Source organism: Tasmannia lanceolata, unplaced genomic scaffold (genome assembly GCF_043159265.1).
Source record: "Tasmannia lanceolata isolate RefF3 unplaced genomic scaffold, GAP_Taslan_0.1 ptg000037l, whole genome shotgun sequence".
NCBI lineage: Eukaryota > Viridiplantae > Streptophyta > Magnoliopsida > Canellales > Winteraceae > Tasmannia > Tasmannia lanceolata.
Genome location: NW_027518714.1, coordinates 56,604,768 through 56,626,467, shown reverse-complemented (window position 1 = coordinate 56,626,467; position 21,700 = coordinate 56,604,768). Strand labels below are relative to the sequence as shown.

Below are 21,700 nucleotides of genomic sequence, written 5' to 3'. Positions count from 1 at the left end.
GTTCAATAAGTTATACTAACAACGAATCATGTAATCATTGGATTATTAAACTATCCAATGACCTCCCCATGGTCACAATGCCAGCAAACTTACCAACATGAATATGGTCCACTTTATGTCATTAACGACATTCTGCTTTCAATATAACCATTTTATGTGCACAAACAAACAATGGAAAAGCAGACAACTTAATTAATCATGATCAAGCTCAAAAGTGATCACATTACAATGTCTATAACCTTTATACAGACTCCCACCAATCAACTTAATCGGCCTTACCAACCAACCTTATGCGCGCTTTATGGTCATTAATGACCTCAAGTGGCAAGCCTTTCGTTATTGGATATACTAACATAAGTGCGGTACTTATGTACTCAATAGACATTAATTGATCCTGTATTATCTTCCTCACGAGAATATGTCAAAACATTAACTCCTTATTTTATTTGTCGTTATTGGAAAAATAAAACCGTAACAGAATTATCACAACACATTCTCAGTAACTTGTTGATTATCAACAAGGTAACACCTTGAGACAAAATTCCGCAACTTCAAGGCATAGCTTAAGGCCTTGTAATATACCATGAATTCCAAACCCAAGGTGGAAGCAACTAATGGTGTATATCTTACGTTCTTACATGATTCAAGAATTTCTGCCAAAATATCCTTAAGCAGAACTCTAGGTGTATGACAATTATAAAGTCGGAATTAGATTAACCAATTTCCTTAAGGTCATCTAATCTCCTATATGTGAGCCTTCAGTCCCTTACACAAAAACTTCTTGGCAGCTTCCTAATGATCCATTCATAGAATCACATTGATACCTTCTAACCTGGCCCACCACATAGGTTATGCAGAGACAGGCGCAAACTAAAGCATTTATGAGATTCCCAAATTCAGAACTATATAGAATTCTCTTTTATTTGCTCATGCTCGATCCTGAAACCTGCAAACTTAGCTGAATATATTATCACTAACCACAAAGGCAAACCACTAGTGGGGCATTTATCCATTTTGATAATTCAAGGACCTTTGTCATTATAGGCTTTCCGAGATAATCCCGGTAATCCTCGAGTCCTAACTAGGTGATCATAGACTTCTATCATATAGAATGCGACTAAACCTTTATACCAAGTTTCCTTCAAGACATAGTCAACATGGCACTAGAGTAATTCATCACCTTCACCTTTGGGCAGAAGAATTACCTTGGCCAGGAGCTTGTGCTCGCTTGGTCTTAATAGAACATGGACAAAGTAATGCTACTAGAGAGTAGCATACTATTAGCTCACAAATACTAAAGTGATGGTATCACTCTCACTGTCCCTAAGATGTATTCATTTATCCATGACATCATTATTGAACCTAAATCTTATAATTATTGTAAAACTTTTAGTACCACTACCGAGACATCTAGTGCAAATTCAGAAATAAGGAGCTACAAAAACCATAACTATACATAAAGAGTCTTTCTTTAAAACTAGAGAGAAAATCTCTTTAAATTATATCCCTCCCCTATGAGTATAGCCTTTTGCAATCGGTCTTACTTTATGCATCTCAATGTCATCATTGGAGTCAAACATTGATCTTAAAAATTCCACCTATAGCCAACTAGCTTGACTCCATTTGGCAACTCGCGGAGTTTCCAAATTTGGTTCTTTTCTATTAAGAGCATCTCCTCCTTCATGGCGTCAAGCCACTAAGCCAAATGGTCACCCATTATGATTGGATGAGAAAAGATGGGATCATGGCACTCCCATTAAGGTCGTCATTATTCCAAGCCCGGCGTATCTAGTCTCTTAGATACAGGTATTATCTGTAGGACAATATAACAAAAAATCCTTAAACCTCTTAGGATAACCACTTAAATAGCAACTAGTTGTCTTACGATCAAACTACCCTTGTTTGGGAATTGTAGACTTTAGCCTCGGCCAATAAATCCTCATATGTGCAAATACTCTAATCACGGCTCCCTACTGACACACAAGGACTCTCAAGTGTTCCCTAATTAGAAATCAGAGTTAGGATTTGCACCGCCGTCTTTAAGGCATCTCCCCATAGGAACTCAAACAAAGATTATTTGCATAACATGCTCATCATCATGTCCATAAGAGTACAGTCTCGCTTTTTAGCAATACTGTACTCTTGCAGATATAAGGCCAAAACCCTCAGACCACAGCTTTCGGCCTTCATTTAAGAGATAAACAACAGTTGAAAAATTAAACTATAAGGATCAGAGCTTAATGATCTCTTTCACCAACCTTCAGAGTCAAAAAATGTCTACCGATCTTATCATAAATTATCTTTAGTGGATCAATGCTTTAAGTGACACCCTTAGACCCTTATTATTATTTGTTTTCTTTTAATGTACTCCACACAAACACTGAGGTCAGTAAAATCAAATGAATTCAGAACTTTCCTTTCAATCAGATATGTGACCTAATGTTTGAGCCACTGCTTGGATAAGCTCTTATCCACTTGATTCGCTTCTTTCTAACATTCATGACTATCTTATTCTTATGTAAGGTAATTGAGTGTGATCATAAGAAGAAACCACTCTGAATCTTTATGGATTGTCTTTAAAAAAGGGAAGTGATATTTACGCCCCTTTTGATCACCAGGGACACCCAACGTCAGTGTATCAATGGCAAAAAGGGAGATGATGTACTTTATGTCAAAAAATTCCAGTGGCTTTGATTGCAAAGTACACTGGCAAATGGGTGTCCCTGGTGATGAAAGGGGCGTAAATATCATTTCCCTTAAAAAAGAACCACATGTATACTGAATGGGAATGAAAAATTAGAAAGAACCTGTTATGCTGTCGAACTATGATTCATAGTTGGAAGAACCAAGTTTCATGAAATAGAGTTTCTAAAACTAATGAAACTCATATTCAGAAATTAAAAGAGAACAATAACGGCCTCAAGTCTGTACTGTATTCTCATTCCCTACTGTAATGATCTGTTTTTCCTCTACTTAGAATCTACTCTTAAGAATCCTCGCAAGAAACTCAAATATGGGAAGTAGGATCTAAATCTATCCATTAATTGTTTCTAGGAGTACTTAGAAGAATAGGGTCCTATCACATTTTTTCAGCCATCACAAACTTAAGGTATTGTTACTTGATGTGTCATCCCACTACCACAAAGGCGACACTAAATACAAAGTCTTAGTAATGGAGACATCAACAATGGACGTGGATTCAAGGTTTACAAGCGCAGACACGGAAGAGACTAATGACGAAGACTAGCATGGGCCACAGACATGGGCGCCTTTTTTTATTATTTACTTTCTTTTTTCGTCATTTTATTTGTAGCCTACTTTTTATGCATCAAATCTCATCCGTTTGACATGTTTTTCGTATTATTAGAAAGGTTTTTCAATTACCTATCTAATGAGCCCAAGATCACATGATTTGGATGTGTTTTGAGTAAGTTATGAGTGTTTTTAGGAAGTGGTATAGGTCTATTACGGGATTACTATTTTTGGTAAGTTTTGAACTTTATTTAGTTTACTTTGGATTAGATGAATGGTTGAGATTAGTTGATTAGGTTTTAAGTTATCTTCTAGGGTTTCTTTTCTTATAAATACATCTTATGAAAGCAATATAAGAGACTTTTTGAATATTGAATAAAATGGACTTTTTTGTGAGCCATTGAAGCTTGGAAGGTTGGAACTTCTCTTCTCTTCTTGGTGGTTTGGAATCATCTTCTCTCATCTCCTCTCACCTATTTTCTTCTATTTTTTCAATCAAATCAACACAAACAAGGTTAGTAAATCAAATTTTCTATTCTCTTTGTTCCTGAACCCTAAAACTAGAAAAACCCAAAATCCATACATCTCCCTTGTTCTTCAAGATCTTGTTTTGAGATTTTGAGAGATTGTTTTAGTGATTAAACCTCACCTAAAACTCACCTAAAACTCACAAGAATCTTAACTTTCAAACATTTTTGAACAAAATTGCAAGTTTTTCCCTTTTCAAGCCCGGAAACCTTTTTAAAAGTTCCATGGCCTAAACCCACCATCATATCAAACCTAAACCCTAGAATTATCTTTCTTTTACCTACCTAAACACTGACCTTAGAACTGGACAGCAGTTTCCTTCAATTTCCAGATTTGCAGAAATTACCAAAATAATCCTACGGCCTAAATCTAGACTGTTTTGACCCAGTTCCTGTTGCTAGACATTTTTTTCTTCATTGATTATTATTAACTTCTCATGCTTTTGTTACATCTAATTGATAGGTCTTATATTATCTTTTAGCTCTTTTAATTGGTTGCATGCGTAGGCCTGGTTTCAGACTATTCATTCTATTATCAATTTATCTAACGAATCCTTATCGCTTTGGTTGATTTGTATAAGGTTTAGTTCATGCTTAATTACGATATTTACAATTATTTATGCTATTTAAGTCTTATTATTGCTGCTGCCCATTGATTAATTAGGTGTTAATTCAGCCCTATATTAGTTGTTAAGTGTTCTCTTATTAATTGACCCTGCTGGGTCAATATATCAGCCGGACTCGACATGTTGCCTTTGAATGACCTTAAACTGAGCATTGTACATGGTATGATGTCCAAGACTTCAAAATTATGCTCACAAAGACCGCTTTTGTCAACTCACCTTAGGGCTATCCTATCTCATCTTAAGGGTACTCATGAGTGTCTTGAATGACCATCTGAAAATTTCATCAGCCACATTCACAACCTCATTTGCATTCTAAGTCAGAACAAGTATCTCGAATTGTGGTCAAGATGTAGTTCTTAGACTAATACTATCAGTGCATTCCCACCATCCACAAGTTTCATATGTGAATTTAGTGGGTGTGTCTCCCATTAATATATAGTCTATCCATGTAGCTTAGAACTACATCAATCAGTTCTATCACTCATTAAGGTTTTCTCCTACCCATGTCCTTTAATACAACCAAGTATCTAAAGTAGACACCTTTAGGGTTCAATGTCATGGACCTAAAATTTTCAAACAAGCTCACAACATTCAACACATTATTTAGAGTTTATACTTATCATGTAAACACATGATTTGTTAGATCACCCAAAATATCCTTTATGTGATCTTGCTGAGACACCTGTCGGGTCATTGTGGCCCTTCTGTTGAGTCGAACCACCACACACAGTGGGCTCTTGCCATGAGACAAGTGAAAATGAATAACCTAGCATTAGGAATTCCATCACCATTGGGCATAATAGAATTCCAAGCCCAGTTATTCATTTCCAACTTCCTTATACCACCCAAACAACCCGAAGAAGCATTCTTGGTTGGGTTAATCCTTATATAATGCTTGGGTGGTAGCCAATTGTACATGATCTCATACAACAGATTATAATATACACTCACATAATAATATGAGGAAATTACATCATTAAAGTTGGTCATAAAAGAGAAAATCCAACAAAGTATATATCTTAGAAAATACAATATCTCAATCACATACATAGAAGCTACAATTCTGAAATTTTGCATTCACACATAGAAAATTACATAGAAGCAATGGCCTTCCATTGGACCGATCAAAGCCCTTATGCAATTTTCAAGATTGCAAACTCTTAACGTGTTCATACATATGTAAGCCTCTCAAATTGTGCCTCACGACCATTAGGGATCCCTTAGAAACTTTGTTTCGTGAATCCAAAGAATCCTTTAGATATAGCCACAAAGCTTTTACTTGAATAATGAGCATGTAAAAATTGCAATTGAGTGCACAAATAAACTAAATAGATACAAGTGCAACAACGGTGTTCAACCACGACAAACTAATAATGCAACTCACAAGATTTCAATCCTTCAGTGTATGTTTACATATATTAGGTTCTTAATTTGTGCTTCAAAAGCAACAAGAATTCATTGAAGACCTTGTTGCAAGAATTCAAAGGTCCTTCGCAAAGCATGCACAAATATTTCTTAAGTAATCAAACTAAATCCAAACACTAAAGTACACATAAAATATATTCGGATATTAAAAGGGGCCTAATAGCACATCTCTATACTAGATTCATGCCAAATAATAAATTTAAGATGTACCTAATTAAGTATGCCTCAAAACCTCACAAACGAGGAATCAAAAGGATTAAAAGATCAAGTAGGGGCATACAAAATATCCACAATATGTGTTTGGGTGCATAAAAAGTGAACTAAATATGCATACCACAAAAAAAAAACTAATTTGTGCAATTAATGTATCTAAGTAAGACATAACAAGTATCAGTTGTGAGAAACAGAAAACTGGAACCTTAAGTCCAAAACCATTCACAAAAGAAGGCCTACTACACTTTTACACATGAGCTATAAGATCTGGTCCTCATATGGCCTTGAAACCTAAACCAATGGATCCGGAACGCCGAAAAACCTTAGGAAGGAGTCCTATCTTATAAAAAATCCCCAAAAATGGGTCCAAAAGGCTTGTTGTGGGAAAATCCAAATATGCCATAAAGTTCAGATTTCATACAAGCAGAGAAGTGAGACCTCTGAAACTTTTACACAAGATAGAGGGGACTGAGAGTCCCGAAACCGGTTTCAATTCGCCAAGAACCGGCCAGAAAAGGGTCGAAAAATGGCTGAACCGGCCGGTAAAAATTCCAACCGGTTCAGCCTTTACTGGATAATTCACCCCTGTTAAGTGGATAATTCAACCCTTGTTAATGGATAATTCACCCCTATTAACTGGATAATTCACCCCCCTTTTACTGGATAATTCACCTCCCTTTACTGGGACAAATGGCCACCGACGATTTTGACGAAAAGTTTTTTTTTATATCTTCAAAATTACCAAGCGGGGGCAGTTTCTTAAAAAACTACCATTTAATGCTAGTTCTTTAAAAAAAACTTTCGAAATAACCAATCAATGTCAAAAGTCTTTCAAAACTACCATCGGAGGTCGTCTTCTCCAAACGACCAGAACCAAAAGCAGATTTAATTACATTTTTGCCATCGAACTTTGATGTCTTATATCTTTTAATCCGACAGTCCATTCATCAAGGGAATGATTAGCAGACGAAGGGGGAACATGCCTTTGCCTTTGGATTGCCGGAAAAATTTCTCGTTCGCTGGCGGCAATGAATTTTCCTGCGGCCCAAGTTTTAGCACAAAACACCCGAAAATCAAATTTCCTTTGATTTCAAAGCCTATAACCGTGGCTCTGATACCAAATGTGTTGGGGGGCCAAGACCACTGCTGATAACATCCGCCAAACCACAATCACAAGAAAATATATGCCACCAAACCACAACCACAAAGGGAGCAAATCACAAGCAACCACAAGAAGACAAAAATTCACGTGGTTCACCACAATGGGCTACTCCACGGACAAGGCAACACACAATCCACTATTTAGAACCAAAATAGTACAATGTTACCTCCACCGATAAAACCCTTCTCTCCAACCTTCTATGCAACCCCAAAGCAACCCTCAAATCTCTACACCGAGTATGAGGAAAACCTCATTGGAGAACCCTCCAATACAATGTTTCTCTTGCATGAAGAAAACTCTTTGGAGAAGAAGAACAATGGAAGAAGAAGAATATACCTTGATAAACAAGAAGATGAGGAGAAAACCCTTTTTTCTTCACCGCAAAAAGGCCTTTCAAGAGCCTAAGAGAAAACCCCACTTTTTGTTCTAAACCTTCTCTTCAACCTTGAGTATTCCTTGCTTTTGCTTCACCACAAAAGCCCTACTAGAGCCCCCAAGAGAAAACCCCTCTTGCCTTGCTCTAGCTTTCTCCTCAAGAGGAAGAACCTTCATTTTGCTCAACTACAAAAGGCCTCCTAGGGCCCCCAAGAGAAAACCCCTCTTGCCTTGCCCTAGCCTTTTCTCCTCTCCTCCCTACATTTGTCCTTCTTCTTCAAAACATTCTCTTTCATATACGAACCATACATATAGAGAGAGAGAAACACATCCCACTTAAAAGGCCCAAGTGGGACCCACTCCAAGAATGAAATACAACCGGTGATTTTGTATCACCAACTAAACAAAATGTTACTCTCAACATTAACTTAATGATCCCTTTGGATCTTGGGCAATGAAAACAAAGAAAAACTTGATTTTAACGAGATGGGTTTGATGTACATTTCACCATGGTTTGTGCTTCAACGTGTATAATCCGACGATTCTTGTAGCTTTTTCGAGCACGACAAAGGCCCAAAAACACCCCTTTGTTCTTCTCTTTCTTTGCACACCACTTGACTATGGGAGACTTTTCTTTGAGAAAACTCTCAATCTCTCGATTGCTCTCAAGTTCGTAGTGTGAAGAAAGATGGACCAAGGGTCTTTTTATAGGCGAAAAGCTCCCATAGAACTTCCCTTAATTGCCCAAATTCCTTTGGCTTTTCCACTCAAATTAGAAAGTCCAATTTGAGTTAACTTTCCTTGCCCAAACATTTCTAAACTTGAGTATTCAACCCATAGAAAAGAAAGATTACTTAATATGTGAAGCCACACTAATATTAGCAACTCTACAAACATGGAAACCATGCTCTAGATTGCCTAGCTAAAGGAAACCCTAAGTTTAGAAGGTCCAAACTTTAGAAAATGTCTAACACTAACTACTACTACTAGAATTCAATTACCCAACAATCCTAAATAACAAAGGATACTTGGATTTCATCTAGCAAATAGAGATGTGATGTTCTTTTTACTCTCAGATTTGTTTCTCATGCAACTGAAACGTGTTGAATATGACTTTGAAAGATCTTTTTTTTCAATTTAAAATTCCTTTCCTCTCCTACTAAGACATGTCGAGTTATTAGGATTGTTTCTAACCCTTATCTTCAAGAGACGTGTGCTATGTCAACATGCTAGAATAAACACAAATACATACTCATAAACTATCATATAAACATAGTTGTCAAACTCATACGAGTCGTACAAGTCAAATCCCAGGTCGCGTCAAGTCGCTTACAGATTTTCATGTATGATTTCACCACATGAAGAGATCGGCAAATAGTGACTCAGATAAACTTACACGGAGGAAATTTAGAAGAGTGGCATTGGAGATTTTCTACCCAGTTGAGATGTTTGCCATTTTTTTCTGTTGTAAATTTTTTGTTTTCTTTCTTGTTTCAGCCACCTTGATTGTGGGGTTACCCCTTTCTTCTCTTCTCTAGTAAAAATTTTTATTGTTCAAAAGAATATTACTTTACATACAATGACTACAAACATTAATAGAGAGTATAAGGTCTAAGGGCACTTTTGTGCCTAAGGGCACTTTTGTCCATTTACTCTTCTCTTTCATATAAATACATAAGTGGAGGCGGACCACCCTAACTCACACTTTTCTCTCCATCTCTTTTCTCTTCTCTCATCCTCTCCTCCTCTTCAACAGAGCTAATGAGTGAAACATCATGAATAATCCTATCAATATGATGGGTTGGTGCATGCACTCGGCCACACCATTTTGAGAGGATGCATGAGAGCAAGTAAACTAGTAAAGAATATCGTGTCAATGAAAAAATATTTAAAGGCTTAGGAGGTGTCCTCACCTCTCCTATCACTTCCCAAGCATTAGATAAGAGTATCATGGTGCCTGTTGAAATAGGTATTTAAACATAGAAGATTGAGAGATAAGAGATTTACATGTTGGAAAGGCAATACAAGCATGCAAAATCATCCATGATGATAACTGTTAGGAATTGATAAGGTGGAGAAGGAAGAAGAAGAGTGAGGGAGAAGATGGTGAGATTCTCCACTAAGGAGTCCTCTAATGAATATGATGTATATATAGGCCAAAGTAGGGCAACATGGTACAAAGGCTATAATACCCTCCAACATACACCTAATGACCAATATACCCTCCAACATACACGTAAACACTTAGTTTGTTTAGGGACTGGCTTGTGCCATGTTATGTGAAGATTAACCCATTAAGCTCCAAAAGGTTCTTCAGAATAACCCGCGAACTATTAGGTTTGCACCAATTTGGTATCAAAGCCTAGGGTTTGCATTAATTGGTATCGGAGCCTAGGGATTGCATTATCCCCACCTTTGGAGATTTGCTCATATGGTCAATGAGATTTAAACAAGTGGCAGATTTTCATGGATAATTACACCACATGAAGAGATTGGCAAATAGTGATGCGGATAGACTTGCAGGGAGGAAATTAAGAAGAGTGGAAGTGGAGATTTTTTATTTTCTACCCAGTTGAGATGTTCGCCATTTTTTCATGTTGTACATTTTTAGTTTTCTTTCTTGTTTCAGCCACCTTGGTTGCGGGGTAACCCCTTTCTTCTCTTCTCTAGTAAAAATTTTTATTCTTGAAAAGAATATTACTTTTGTTGAATAAACAGATTGGTCCAGCAAGGTCTGATTTATGGCTTGATTGAATCCAGAAAAGATATATGTTATTCTGTCTCTAAATTAGCACTGTTTTAGATTTCCAAAGAAATAAAAAATGAATTTGTACTTATCTGTTTTGTTGAAAACGTTGGTAAAATCATATTTGAGGAAGAAAGGCTGAATCGTGCCACATGGCCACTCTCCTTAAGAATCGTATTCGCCCCCTACGGTGCAACGGGATCCGCGAACCGACGCTCCAAGATAAAACAACCAGAAAAGCTCCAGTCCACGTACACTCACTGACTGGTCCACCCAAAACCACCTTGGAATAGTACTCAGATATAGAGGGAACGGAGGAAGAAGATGGCAGAAAATAGAAGCAATTCGTTGTAAAAGTTGTGTTCTCCAATGATGTTGTTCTCTCCTTTTTATAGATGAGAAAATGACTGTTGGAGGATGATTAATCACCATTATTAGTGCCTTAACCGTTTCTCTCCCAACAGTTACAAATATGATTGTTGGATATGAAACGGTTCATACACTTAATAGGGGTATTAATAACAAAAACATGGGGAGATTAAAAACTGATTTAATTTTAATGGGAAAATGAAAACCGTTTTGGGCACTAAAAAGATACTTTAAACCCGGACCCGGACCTCGGACCACGAGCCACGGCCACGGCCCGGCCCGGCGAGGCAAGGCGCGCGTGCGTGTGTTTTGAAGATGGATTTGTTCGCTTTTAAAAGCCTAGGATCCAACAAATTCTAAAGCCCATTGAAGGCCCAAGCCTTTCTCCAACTCTCCATCTTATATGGATGAGAAGAATTTTGTTCCAAAGCAATGTGGGACTATTTGTTTTTTACTTGTAAATGAGAGCTCCCTTTTCAAACACACACACCAAGGTCTTGGGTTCAAATCCCCATTCAAACAAAAATCTTTTACTTTAAAGCAAGAGAGGGAAACATTAATTTGAATCTTCCTTCCAAATTTTTAAACTAAAAGAAAAGGCATCTTTGACTTTTTAACTCTTTTATCTTTTAAAATTTCTAACAATCCACATTAGAAAAATAGAGTGGATTCATACCAGTGTCTTTTGGACTTCAACTGATATTTAGGATAAACAGATTACGTTACTAGAGTTAGACTCCTTCAACCTTTCCTCTTATGTGTAACCGACTAACCTGTTACCCACACCCTATCATCTATTCCTTGGTGATTCAATCACAGTATTGGAACATTTTGGCCTTGTTCCCCTCTTGGTCTCATGAATGTTCTAGAAAATTACCTATTAAATTCTCATAGGAAGCGGCCTCACCTCCACATTCACTTAGGTCAGTCATCAAGTATGCACTACAAGTAACATACCACCTAATATAGGTAATAAACTGATTAAGAGTTTTCAACTCACCCTACGTCATTTGCAGTGAACACTATCTTCAATCATTTTTGCATCTAAGAATAGGGGTGATAGTGTTAACAAACCATCCGGTGACTTGTTAGTACCCATTGAACCTAATTCCAGGGATCTCCTTTCACATAAGTTGGGTGTCCATCACTAATGGTTTAAGCCACAGGCTTTAACCCCATTCCTACCGATGCCTTATAAACCACCTTATTTATCTATGGTTTTGTCAGAGAATCTGCCAAATTCCTCTCCAGCCTTACAAAGTCGAGTGCAATTGTTCCCTCACTCAAATATTGCTTTACCAAATTATGCCTCAGGCGAATATGCCTTCTTTTGCCATTATAGGTCTTACCAATCACAGTGTAAAGACACCGAGGGAACTGGCCTTGGCCATAAAGGCACATCTGCCAAAATTTTTTTGAGCCATTCAGCTTCAGCTCCTGCTAGGGCTAAGGCTATAAATTCTGCTTCCATAGTGGAACTTGTACTACAAGTTTGTTTAACCGATTTCCAAGAAATCGCACCACCACCAAGGGTGAATACATATCCACTGGTAGACACTGAATTTCTTGAATCAGAGATCCAATTCGCATCACTATAGCCTTCCAAGACAGAAGGATACCCCTTAAAATGCAGTCCAAAGTTCATTGTACCTTTAAGTACCTCAACAACCTAGTCAAAGCCTGCCAGTGTTCGTGACCTGGTCTATGTGTGTGTTGACTAAGTTTTCCAACTGCTAGTGCAATGTCAGGTCTAATACAATTCATTAAATATGACACTAAACCTATAATACTTGAGTATTCCTTTTGAGATACCATCTCACCTTTGTTTTTCTTAAGGTGTACCTGACAATCTAAAGGTGTTTTCACAGGTAAACTATCTTATTGTCCAAATTTCCTTAGAATGTTCTCTACATAGTGAGACTGAGACAATATTATTTCATTTTCTTTTCTGATGATCTTCATCCCTAAGATTACATCAGCTTCACCCATATCTTTGGTTTCAAAGTTTAACATTAAAAATCTCTTAGTAGATTTAACTATGTCTAAACTAGTACCCATGATTAGTATATCATCTACATATACACACAAAATTACACATTTATCACCATTAAACCTACTATAAACACACTTGTCAGATTCATTAATCTTATAGCCATTTGTAACTAATACACTATCAAATTTGTCATTCCACTGTTTAGGTGCTTGTTTCAAGCTATATAGTGACTTAATTAGTTTACAAACTTTGTTTTCATGTCCAGACACAGTGAATCCTTTAGGTTGTTTAATGTAAATTTCTTCTTCTAAATCTCCATTTAAGAATGCTGTTTTTACATCCATTTGATGAATTACCAGTTTATGAATAGAGGCTATAGCTAAAAGTGTCCTAATGGTGGACAACCTAGCAACAGGAGAGTATGTATCAAAGTAGTCTATCTCTTTTTTCTGTCTAAAGCCTTTAGCCACTAATCTTACTTTAAACTTATCAATTGTCCCTTCAGGTCTTAGCTTCTTTTTAAATATCCACTTGCTATCTAGTGTTTTAGTTCCAGGAGGAAGGTCCACTAGTTCCCAAGTGTGATTTTTTATTATGGAGTCTAGTTCACTTTTTATAGCTTCTTTCCAAAATACAGCATCTGGAGAAGTTACAGCTTCAGTATAAGTTACAGGATCTTTATCTATTAGATAGGTGAACATTTCATCTCCTAGATTTGTTTCTTTCCTTTGTCTTTTACTTCTTTTGAGTTCTTGAAACTCAGGGTCCAATTCCTTTTCAGTTTTAGTTTGATTTCTTGAAACATTACTAGGTTCTTTAGGAATTTCTTTCTTCATAGGGAAGTGATGTTCAAAGAACTCAACATCCCTAGATTCAATTATAGTGTTATATTCTAGGATATTTTCAACTGATTTCAAAACTACAAATCTATAGGCTGTACTGTTTTAAGCATATCCTATGAATACACAGTCACAAGTCTTAGGTCCTAATTTTCTTTTCTTAGGTTCAGGTATTCCAACCTTAACTAAGCAACCCCAAACTCTTAAATGAGATAAACTAGGCATCTTGTTATGCCACAATTCATATGATATATGACCCTTCTTCTTTGGAGGAATCCTGTTATATATATAACAAGCTGAAAGAAGTGCTTCCCCCCACAAGTTTAAGGGTAAACCAGAACTTATCAACATAGCATTGAACATATCCTTTAAGGTTCTGTTCATCCGTTCTGCTATACCATTTGATTCAGGTTGATAAGGGGCTGTGTGGTTTCATGGATAATACCATTATCATCACAGAACTTAGTTATAGAGTATTCTGTACCTATATCTGTTCTAAGTCTTTTTATCTTTTTGTCTAATTGATTTTCCACTTCATTTTTGTACTTTACAAAGGCTTGTTCAGCCTCATCTTTGGTTCTTAATAGGTATACTTTAGTGTATCTGGAAAAGTCATCTATAAAGGTTATGTAATATCTCTATCCTCCTCTAGATTCAAGTGATCTGAAATCACCTAAATCACTATGAATAAGTTCTAGTAAATCTGATTTTCTTTCAACACTAAAGTGAGGTTTCTTTGTGAATTTTGCTTCAACACATATTTCACATTTGTCTTCACTAGGTTCAATTTTTCCATTTATTAAACCTAAGTTGCAAAGTCTTTTAATACAAGGTGCACTTCTATGGCCTAATCTACTATGCCAAATATCAAAGGACTCAACAATGTAAGCAGAAGAAGATGCTTTTTCATTCAGGATTTCAAGTACATTAAGAATAAATAAACCATTGGCATTGTAGCCCTTTCCTACAAACACATTATTTTTGCTAATGATTGCCTTATCTGATTCAAAGGTGAGCTTCAGTCCGTTCTTGTTGAGAAGTGCTCCTGATACCAAGTTACGCCGTATATCCGGCACATGCAGCACCTCCTGAAGTGCAAGTACTTTCCCTGAAGTTAACTTCAGCAATACTTTGCCCTTTCCAACGACTTTTGAGGTTTGTGAGTTCCCCATGAAAACTTGATCCCCTTCCTTAACTATGGTGTAGTTGTAGAAGAAGTTTCGGTCTCCACAAATGTGCTTGGTAGCACCAGTATCCAGAACCCACTCCTTTGGATTTTCCACCAAATTTACCTCTGTCACAACCGCTGCAATTACATCCGCCTCGTTAGATTAACCTTAGCACTGGACGAACCAGTCTTTCGGTATCGGCAGTCCTTCTTGTAGTTTCCGGGTTTTCCACATTCAAAACAGACTCCTTTCTTCTTGGGTCCTGATTTCTTGAAGTTCTTTTCCTTCTTTGGTTTCAGATTCTTAGACCCATCATTCTTGGTTTCAACAATGTTTGCCTTAGAGGTATACTCTTTGGCATTTTGTTGCTTATCTTTTAGTCTTTTTTTCTCTTCGATTTTAATCCGAACAACTACTTGGTCTAAGGTCCATTCCTTTGTCTTGTGCTTCATTCCGATCTTAAAATCTTTCCAAGACAAAGGCAGTTTTTCAATAAGAGAATCAGCCACGAATGTGTCAAGTAACTTCATACCTTCCTTAGCCAATTCTCCAATTAGGAACTGATACTCATCTATTTGAGCAGAAATAGGTTTCCCATCTTCCATAGCAAAGTCTAAAAAATTCCCTATCACATATTTCCTATTTCCAGCATCCTTTAAATCATATTTAGTTATTAATGCATTCCAAAGATCAGCAGCAAGTTCATATGAATAGTATACGTTATAAAGGTCATTTGACAAACCATTCAAGAGATGGTTCTTGCAAATATAATCGGCATTATTCCAGTTTTCAAATTCAACAGAATCTTCAGATGGTTTTGATTGGGTAAGAACAAAAGCAGCACCGATTTGTTGCAGAGCAAACAAGATCTGTTGTTTCCATCTTTTATAGTTCAATCTAGTAAGACGTTCGATCTTGGAAAAATCTGGAACGGTGTTGAGAATTCTGTTCACAACAGGGGTGCGAACAACCGAAGTTGGATTGGAATTCTCAACAGAACTTGGGTTTTGATTCTCAGAAGCCATAAAATTAGATCTGGTAAAATTCGATTCTTAAGATTGTTGAATAAACAGATTGGTCCAGCAAAGTCTGATTTATGGCTTGATTGAATCCAGAAAAGATATAGGTTATTCTGTCTCTAAATTAGCACTGTTTTAGATTTCCAAAGAAATAAAAAATGAATTTGTACTTATCTGTTTTGTTGAAAACGTTGGTAAAATCATATTTGAGGAAGAAAGGCTGAGTCGTGCCACATGGTCACTCTCCTTAAGAATCGTATTCGCCCCCTACGGTGCAACAGGATCCGCGAACCGACGCTCCAAGATAAAACAGCCAGAAAGACTCCAGTCCACGTACAGTCGCTGATTGGTCCACCCAGAACCACCTTGGAATAGTACTCAGATACAGAGGGAACGGAGGAAGAAGATGGCAGAAAACAGTGTTGGAGGATGATTAATCACCATTATTAGTGCATTAACCGTTTCTCTCCCAACAGTCACAAATATGACTATTGGATATGAAACGGTTCATACACTTAATAGGGGTGTTAATAACAAAAACCTGGGGAGATTAAAAACTGATTTAATTTTAATGGGAAAATGAAAACCGTTTTGGGCACTAAAAAAAATACTATATTGTACCCAAACCCAAACCAAATTCTAAAGCTTAGGATCCAACAAATTCTAAAGCCCCTTGAAGGCCCAAGCCTTTCTCCAACTCTCCATCTTATATGGATGAGAAGAATTTTGTTCCAAAGCAATGTGGGACTATTTGTTTTTTACTTGTAAATGAGAGCTCCATTTTCAACACACACCAAGGTCTTGGGTTCAAATCCCCATTCAAACAAAAATCTTTTACTTTGAAGCAAGATAGGGAAACATTAATTTGAATCTTCCTTCCAAATTTTTAAACTAAAAGGAACCAACTCTCCATCTTATATGGATGAGAAGAATTTTGTTCCAAAGCAATGTTGGATTATTTGTTTTTTACTTGTAAATAAGAGCTCCATTTTCAACATACACACCAAGATCTTGGGTTCAAATCCCTATTCAAACAAAAATCTTTTACTTTAAAGCAAGATAGGAAAACATTAATTTGAATCTTCCTTCCAAATTTTTAAACTAAAAGGAAAGGCATCTTTGACTTTTCAACTCTTTTATCTTTTAAAATTTCTAATAACTTTACATACAATGGCTACAAACATGAATAGACTATACATGAATAGAGTATAACGTTTAACGATAGGAGATGAAATTTATGTTTCAAATACAAGATAAATGAGAACCATGTTGGTAAATGCAAGATCTATACCACCGAAAGAAACGAGTCTGAAGCCCAACTAAACATTTTAATAATATGGACCAGAACAAAATATGACATTCACAAATACCAAGGAAAATGAAATGAAGCCAGAATAAAAAATTGCAGTTCAAATTTTATAATCAACAAAATTAACTAATCTTCCCTTAGGACTATTAATGAATGATGAACCCTTGCAACATAAATTTTGAAAAAATGTGCTAAACAAGCGTTTAGAGTATAATGGTGTCAAATTAGACCCACCTTTCTCTCCAATATATCCACGGTGCCTATTTCCTTTCTTTGTGGATTGCCCCACACTGCAAATTGAGTCAATATTTTTTGCAGAGAAACCCTTTTCATTGTTGAAAATAAGTAAGGTTGCAGAGGCTCCAGTCGAAGTGATATCCTTTGATGTGAAGACAAACTCCAACGATGGTTTCACACCAGAAGGATACTCATTATCTTCAGCATTCTGCCAACATAAAATTAAACAAAATTTTTCCAAGAACAAACTAAAAAGTATACTTTCCTAATAATGCATAGAGATTTCATGGATACAACAATATTTCGAGATTTTATATGGTGTAAGCTGCCTTTATAGTCCACTATTTTTCAAAAAGCACTGTACGGGCCACACAATAGGATGATCCAAACCGTCCATTTGATGGACCACAAGGAAAATAGGTTGTGGCCCAAAAATCATTTCCATAGGATGATCTAGACCCTGTGACCGAGGTTTCCATAATATGTGATTCCCCTATAGATAAGATGCCTAGGATCATCTTATGGAAATGAATATTTTGGGCACCAACTATTTATGGTGTGGCCCATTAAATGGACGGTTTGGATCATCCTATGTAGTGCCTCATACAACACTTTTAAAAAAACTCTGGACTATACAGGCTAACACCATATAAAAACTTTTTACACAGTGTGTGCGAGTGAAAACCAGTATTTTGTATAAGGTACAGGGAACCCACTTCATGGGATGATATAAAACAATCCTTTGTTGGGCCGCTATTCACAGAAAATTGTTTCCATGATCCTAGCCCTCTGATCTATAGAGGTGCATTATACTCTCTAGAATTGAGGGTTAGAATCGGTCTACGGAGATGATTTGCAGGGGAACTATTTATGCTGTGGCCCAACAAATAAACGGTTTTGATAATCTTATGAAGTGGGTCCACTGCACTTTTTGAAAAACCGGACTTCACGCGCACAGACCATAAAAAATCTCAATATCTCTTATATTTTAACACATAGATTCATAAGATGTGTGGCTGTATGGACCTGTATTTTTCAAAAAGTATGGTAGGGCCCACTCCATAGGATTATACAAACTGTCCATTTGTTGGGTCCCAAGATAAATAGGCCGTGCCCAAAAACCTATCGCTTCGAGATTGGAGGGATATGATCAACCCATAGAACATGGACCCGGGCTGAAACCAGAACATAGAACACATCCAAACGTAGGATACCGGCTAAAATCAAACAGCCCTGTACGATCCAATTATCATCTTCACAGGCCCCCACTTGTACACGTGGACAACCCTCATATCATAGATCAAAGTGGGTTTATATTTTCGCTCTTGATTTGCCGATGAGATATCTGACCTGAGTGGGACCGTCTCATTTTGGAAAAGAAAAACCCTTCCAAATTTTCATGATTTTCGATTGTTTGATTACATATGAAACAAAAACTTGTTTAATTACAAGTTTTATTTACAGGGGACCTTCACTTTATCTTATGATGATAACCTTAAAATTTATCCTAAATCGTGGCAACAAAAAATTCCTAAGGAAAAAAATTTCCTTGAGAAATATTTTTCCTTGCAATCCAAACAATGCCTAAAATGATGCTCACAACCAACGGTTAAGATCATCCATTCGCCAAGGGACCGATCGGCACCTTTAAGGGCCCATTAAACCCTAAAATGAGCAGTAGGTAATCAAGTGAAGAAAACAGAGACAGAGAGAGTAGCAACGCGAGTGAGCCTAGCATTCCTTACCCAAAAAGAGAGAGAACGACAAAAGCAATGTACTCGGGGCGATTTTTAATGGTATAAAGCCCAAAAGTACCGTACGGAGCACACTATAGCATGATCCAAAACGTCCATGTGATGGGCCACAACGTAAACAGGTCATGCCCAAAAAATCATCACTATAGGATGATCCCAACCATCCGATCTATAGAGAAACGGCAGATCTGAGGGCTAGGATCATGATTTTTGGGGGCACGACCTATTAACGTTGTGTTTCATCACATGGACGGTTTGGATCTTCTTATGATGTGGTCCGTACAGTATTTTTTGAAAAATATGGGATTATAAGGGCTTACACCATATAAAAAAATCCAAAAAAATGGGGGGGGGGGGGGGGGGCGTTAGGCAGTGTAAAAGAGGGTTTATGATAAGCTGTTGTCTGCTGTCTGCTGTCTGGACAGCGTTTCTTGACTTTTAAGTAAGAAATCAAGGTTTTAGAAATCTCGCCCGCATCTTGAGATTTCTAAAACCTAGAAACAAAGGAAGATCTGCTACTCTCTTGCTGACGGAAAGAAAGATGAGAAATCAGAAAACGACAGCAGGGTCCGTTTCTACTCTTGTCTCTCATCTAAAATTTTGAAGAAATCCCAAATTCTAAAATCCGCGTATCCAAACAGCACCCAAGAAATCTCTTTCGAAATAGAAATAGAGTCGTGGAGATGAGATTAAACCTGGATGAGTTCCATGAGAAAATGGACGTCTTTGGTGTAAATCTCAGCGGAGAGAATCTTTACTGCCTGGTGGAGATCTTGAGAGCCCTTTTCCATTTTCTCCCTCCTTATCTTCTCAATGTGTTCTCTCGGCGTAATATTAGCCATCATTCTCAATCCAGATCTCTCTCACCAAATTACTAACAGAAGCTCAAAGTAGAAATCCTCTCTGCACTCTCAGAGGTTTTCTCTTAGAAGGTCTTTGTTTCTTCTTTAACTTTTCGCACCTCGGAGTCTTATCTAACAGTGGGCCCACAGTTTGTGTGTGCGAGAAACAAAGGACGGGAGCAGGGGGGCGAGATGGGCAATTGAGCCCCCTCCATGAATTTTCATAGATATTTTTTCCCATTAGTCCTCTTGATGGTGACCTTTTGGGCAGTGATTAATCGAACCCCATATATCTTAAATCGACCCCAGTTTAGGGCCGTGCTTAGAGAGAGATATGAGATCGATTACTGCACTAGATACTCTCTATCACCTTATCACGATACTTTTCTCACACAGTACTAAAATTCAATTTAATAGAGAGTTTCTCACCTAATCTACTTCCTAATTACAGGTCATTATACAAATTCAAATTAACTAGCAGAGATTCTCTCTTAATCTCTCTAATAATCCTTATCACATGTGCTACATGCATAGATCATTCGTAGATCATGGATGGCTAAGATGAATCATACATAGATCCTGCCCAGGTGTGTACCATTTGTTGATTTTGATAAAGAGAAACGCACAGGCACTCCTTTGCTTTAACAACGGCACTCCTTTATTTTAATAACGGCAGTCAGCCCTTCATTTTTATTTTTTCTAATTGGCTTTTAAGGGTAGTTGTTAGCTCTAAAAACCATCAACAGTCTGTTTTTTTTCTTTTAATACAGTAAGGGGGGGTTTAGATACGCGGATCTTAGAATCCTTGATTTCTTCAAAATTGTAGATGGAAGATGAGGGAAGAAAGAGACCAGCCGTTGTTTTCTGATATCTCGTCCTTCTTTCCAACATCAAGAGAGCTGCGGATCGTCCCATATTTATGGGTTTTAGAAATCTAGGGACGTGGGAGAGGTTTCTAAAACCTTGATTTCTTACTTAAAATTCAAGAAACGTTGTCAGGACAGCACAGCATCAAACAAGTTGATCATGAACCCCCTTTTGCACTGTTTTTTAAACTAAAACCTGGATTCTAAAATCCGCATATCCAAACGGCCCCTAAGGATTGTTACTAAACAAGGATGTCATTTCCTTTGTCTATATCTAGTGTTTTTAGACACGTATTTTTTTCAAAAAAGTATATAGTAACACCCAGGTTAGTAGATAATCCAAACCATTCACTTGTCGGCCCCCATTGTAAATAGGTTGTAACTAGAACTCCATGTGGATGATCCTAACCCTCCAAATTGGAGTAGAGAGATGACGCACTATAGAAACATGTAAAGATCGGAGGCTAGGATCATCCTACGAAGATGAGTCACGTGGACACGGAGTATTTACATTGGGACCCGACAAATGAATCTTTAGATCATCGAATGTTAGGCCTAAAATCGGTAACAGGTTATGGTAGGGCTGGGTGGTCCGAGCTAACAAGCCACGACTGAGGGGCTGGTTGAGTCCTGCGCTGCACAAGGGTACAGACAAGAAAGAAAAGGGTCAGAGGACCAACCCGGAGTGATACTCCGGACGGGCGCTTCGACACTCAAGTCAGTATGAGCAGGAGTGCAGAGCAATGTCAGAGCAAAAGCTTAGAGTTTTGGTTCTCCGATTTTCAGGACCCTCACCTTAGCACAAGTGAAGGCTATTTATAGTGATTCTGAGCCACCTGTCTAGGACAGGTGGTAATTCTGAGCCACCTGTCCAGGACAGGTGGTGGGCTCTGTATGGACCAGGTCTCATGCCTAAGGAGGGCAGGTGGAAGTCCCTGATTGGTCCAGGTGCCACACCTAGTGGGGACAGGTGTTGG

The 21,700-nt window shown here is 37.5% G+C and overlaps 1 protein-coding gene across 3 annotated transcripts in view; it reads right to left on the bottom strand.

Annotated features, from left to right (window-relative positions):
- Positions 1-19,991, bottom strand: part of LOC143860448 (uncharacterized) — a 53,488-nt gene extending 33,497 nt beyond the window's left edge. For 2 of the 3 annotated variants that reach the window (XM_077371107.1, XM_077371106.1), the window contains exons 1-2: positions 19,711-19,991; positions 17,259-17,469 (exon numbers count right to left, since the gene is read on the bottom strand). In XM_077371107.1, coding sequence (XP_077227222.1) covers positions 17,259-17,469; positions 19,711-19,860 — 361 coding nt within the window. In that variant the 5' untranslated portion in view covers positions 19,861-19,991. The remainder of the gene's footprint in view (positions 1-17,258; positions 17,470-19,710) is intronic. The other variant, XM_077371108.1, reaches the window with a different exon arrangement.
- Positions 19,992-21,700: the final 1,709 nt, after the last annotated feature.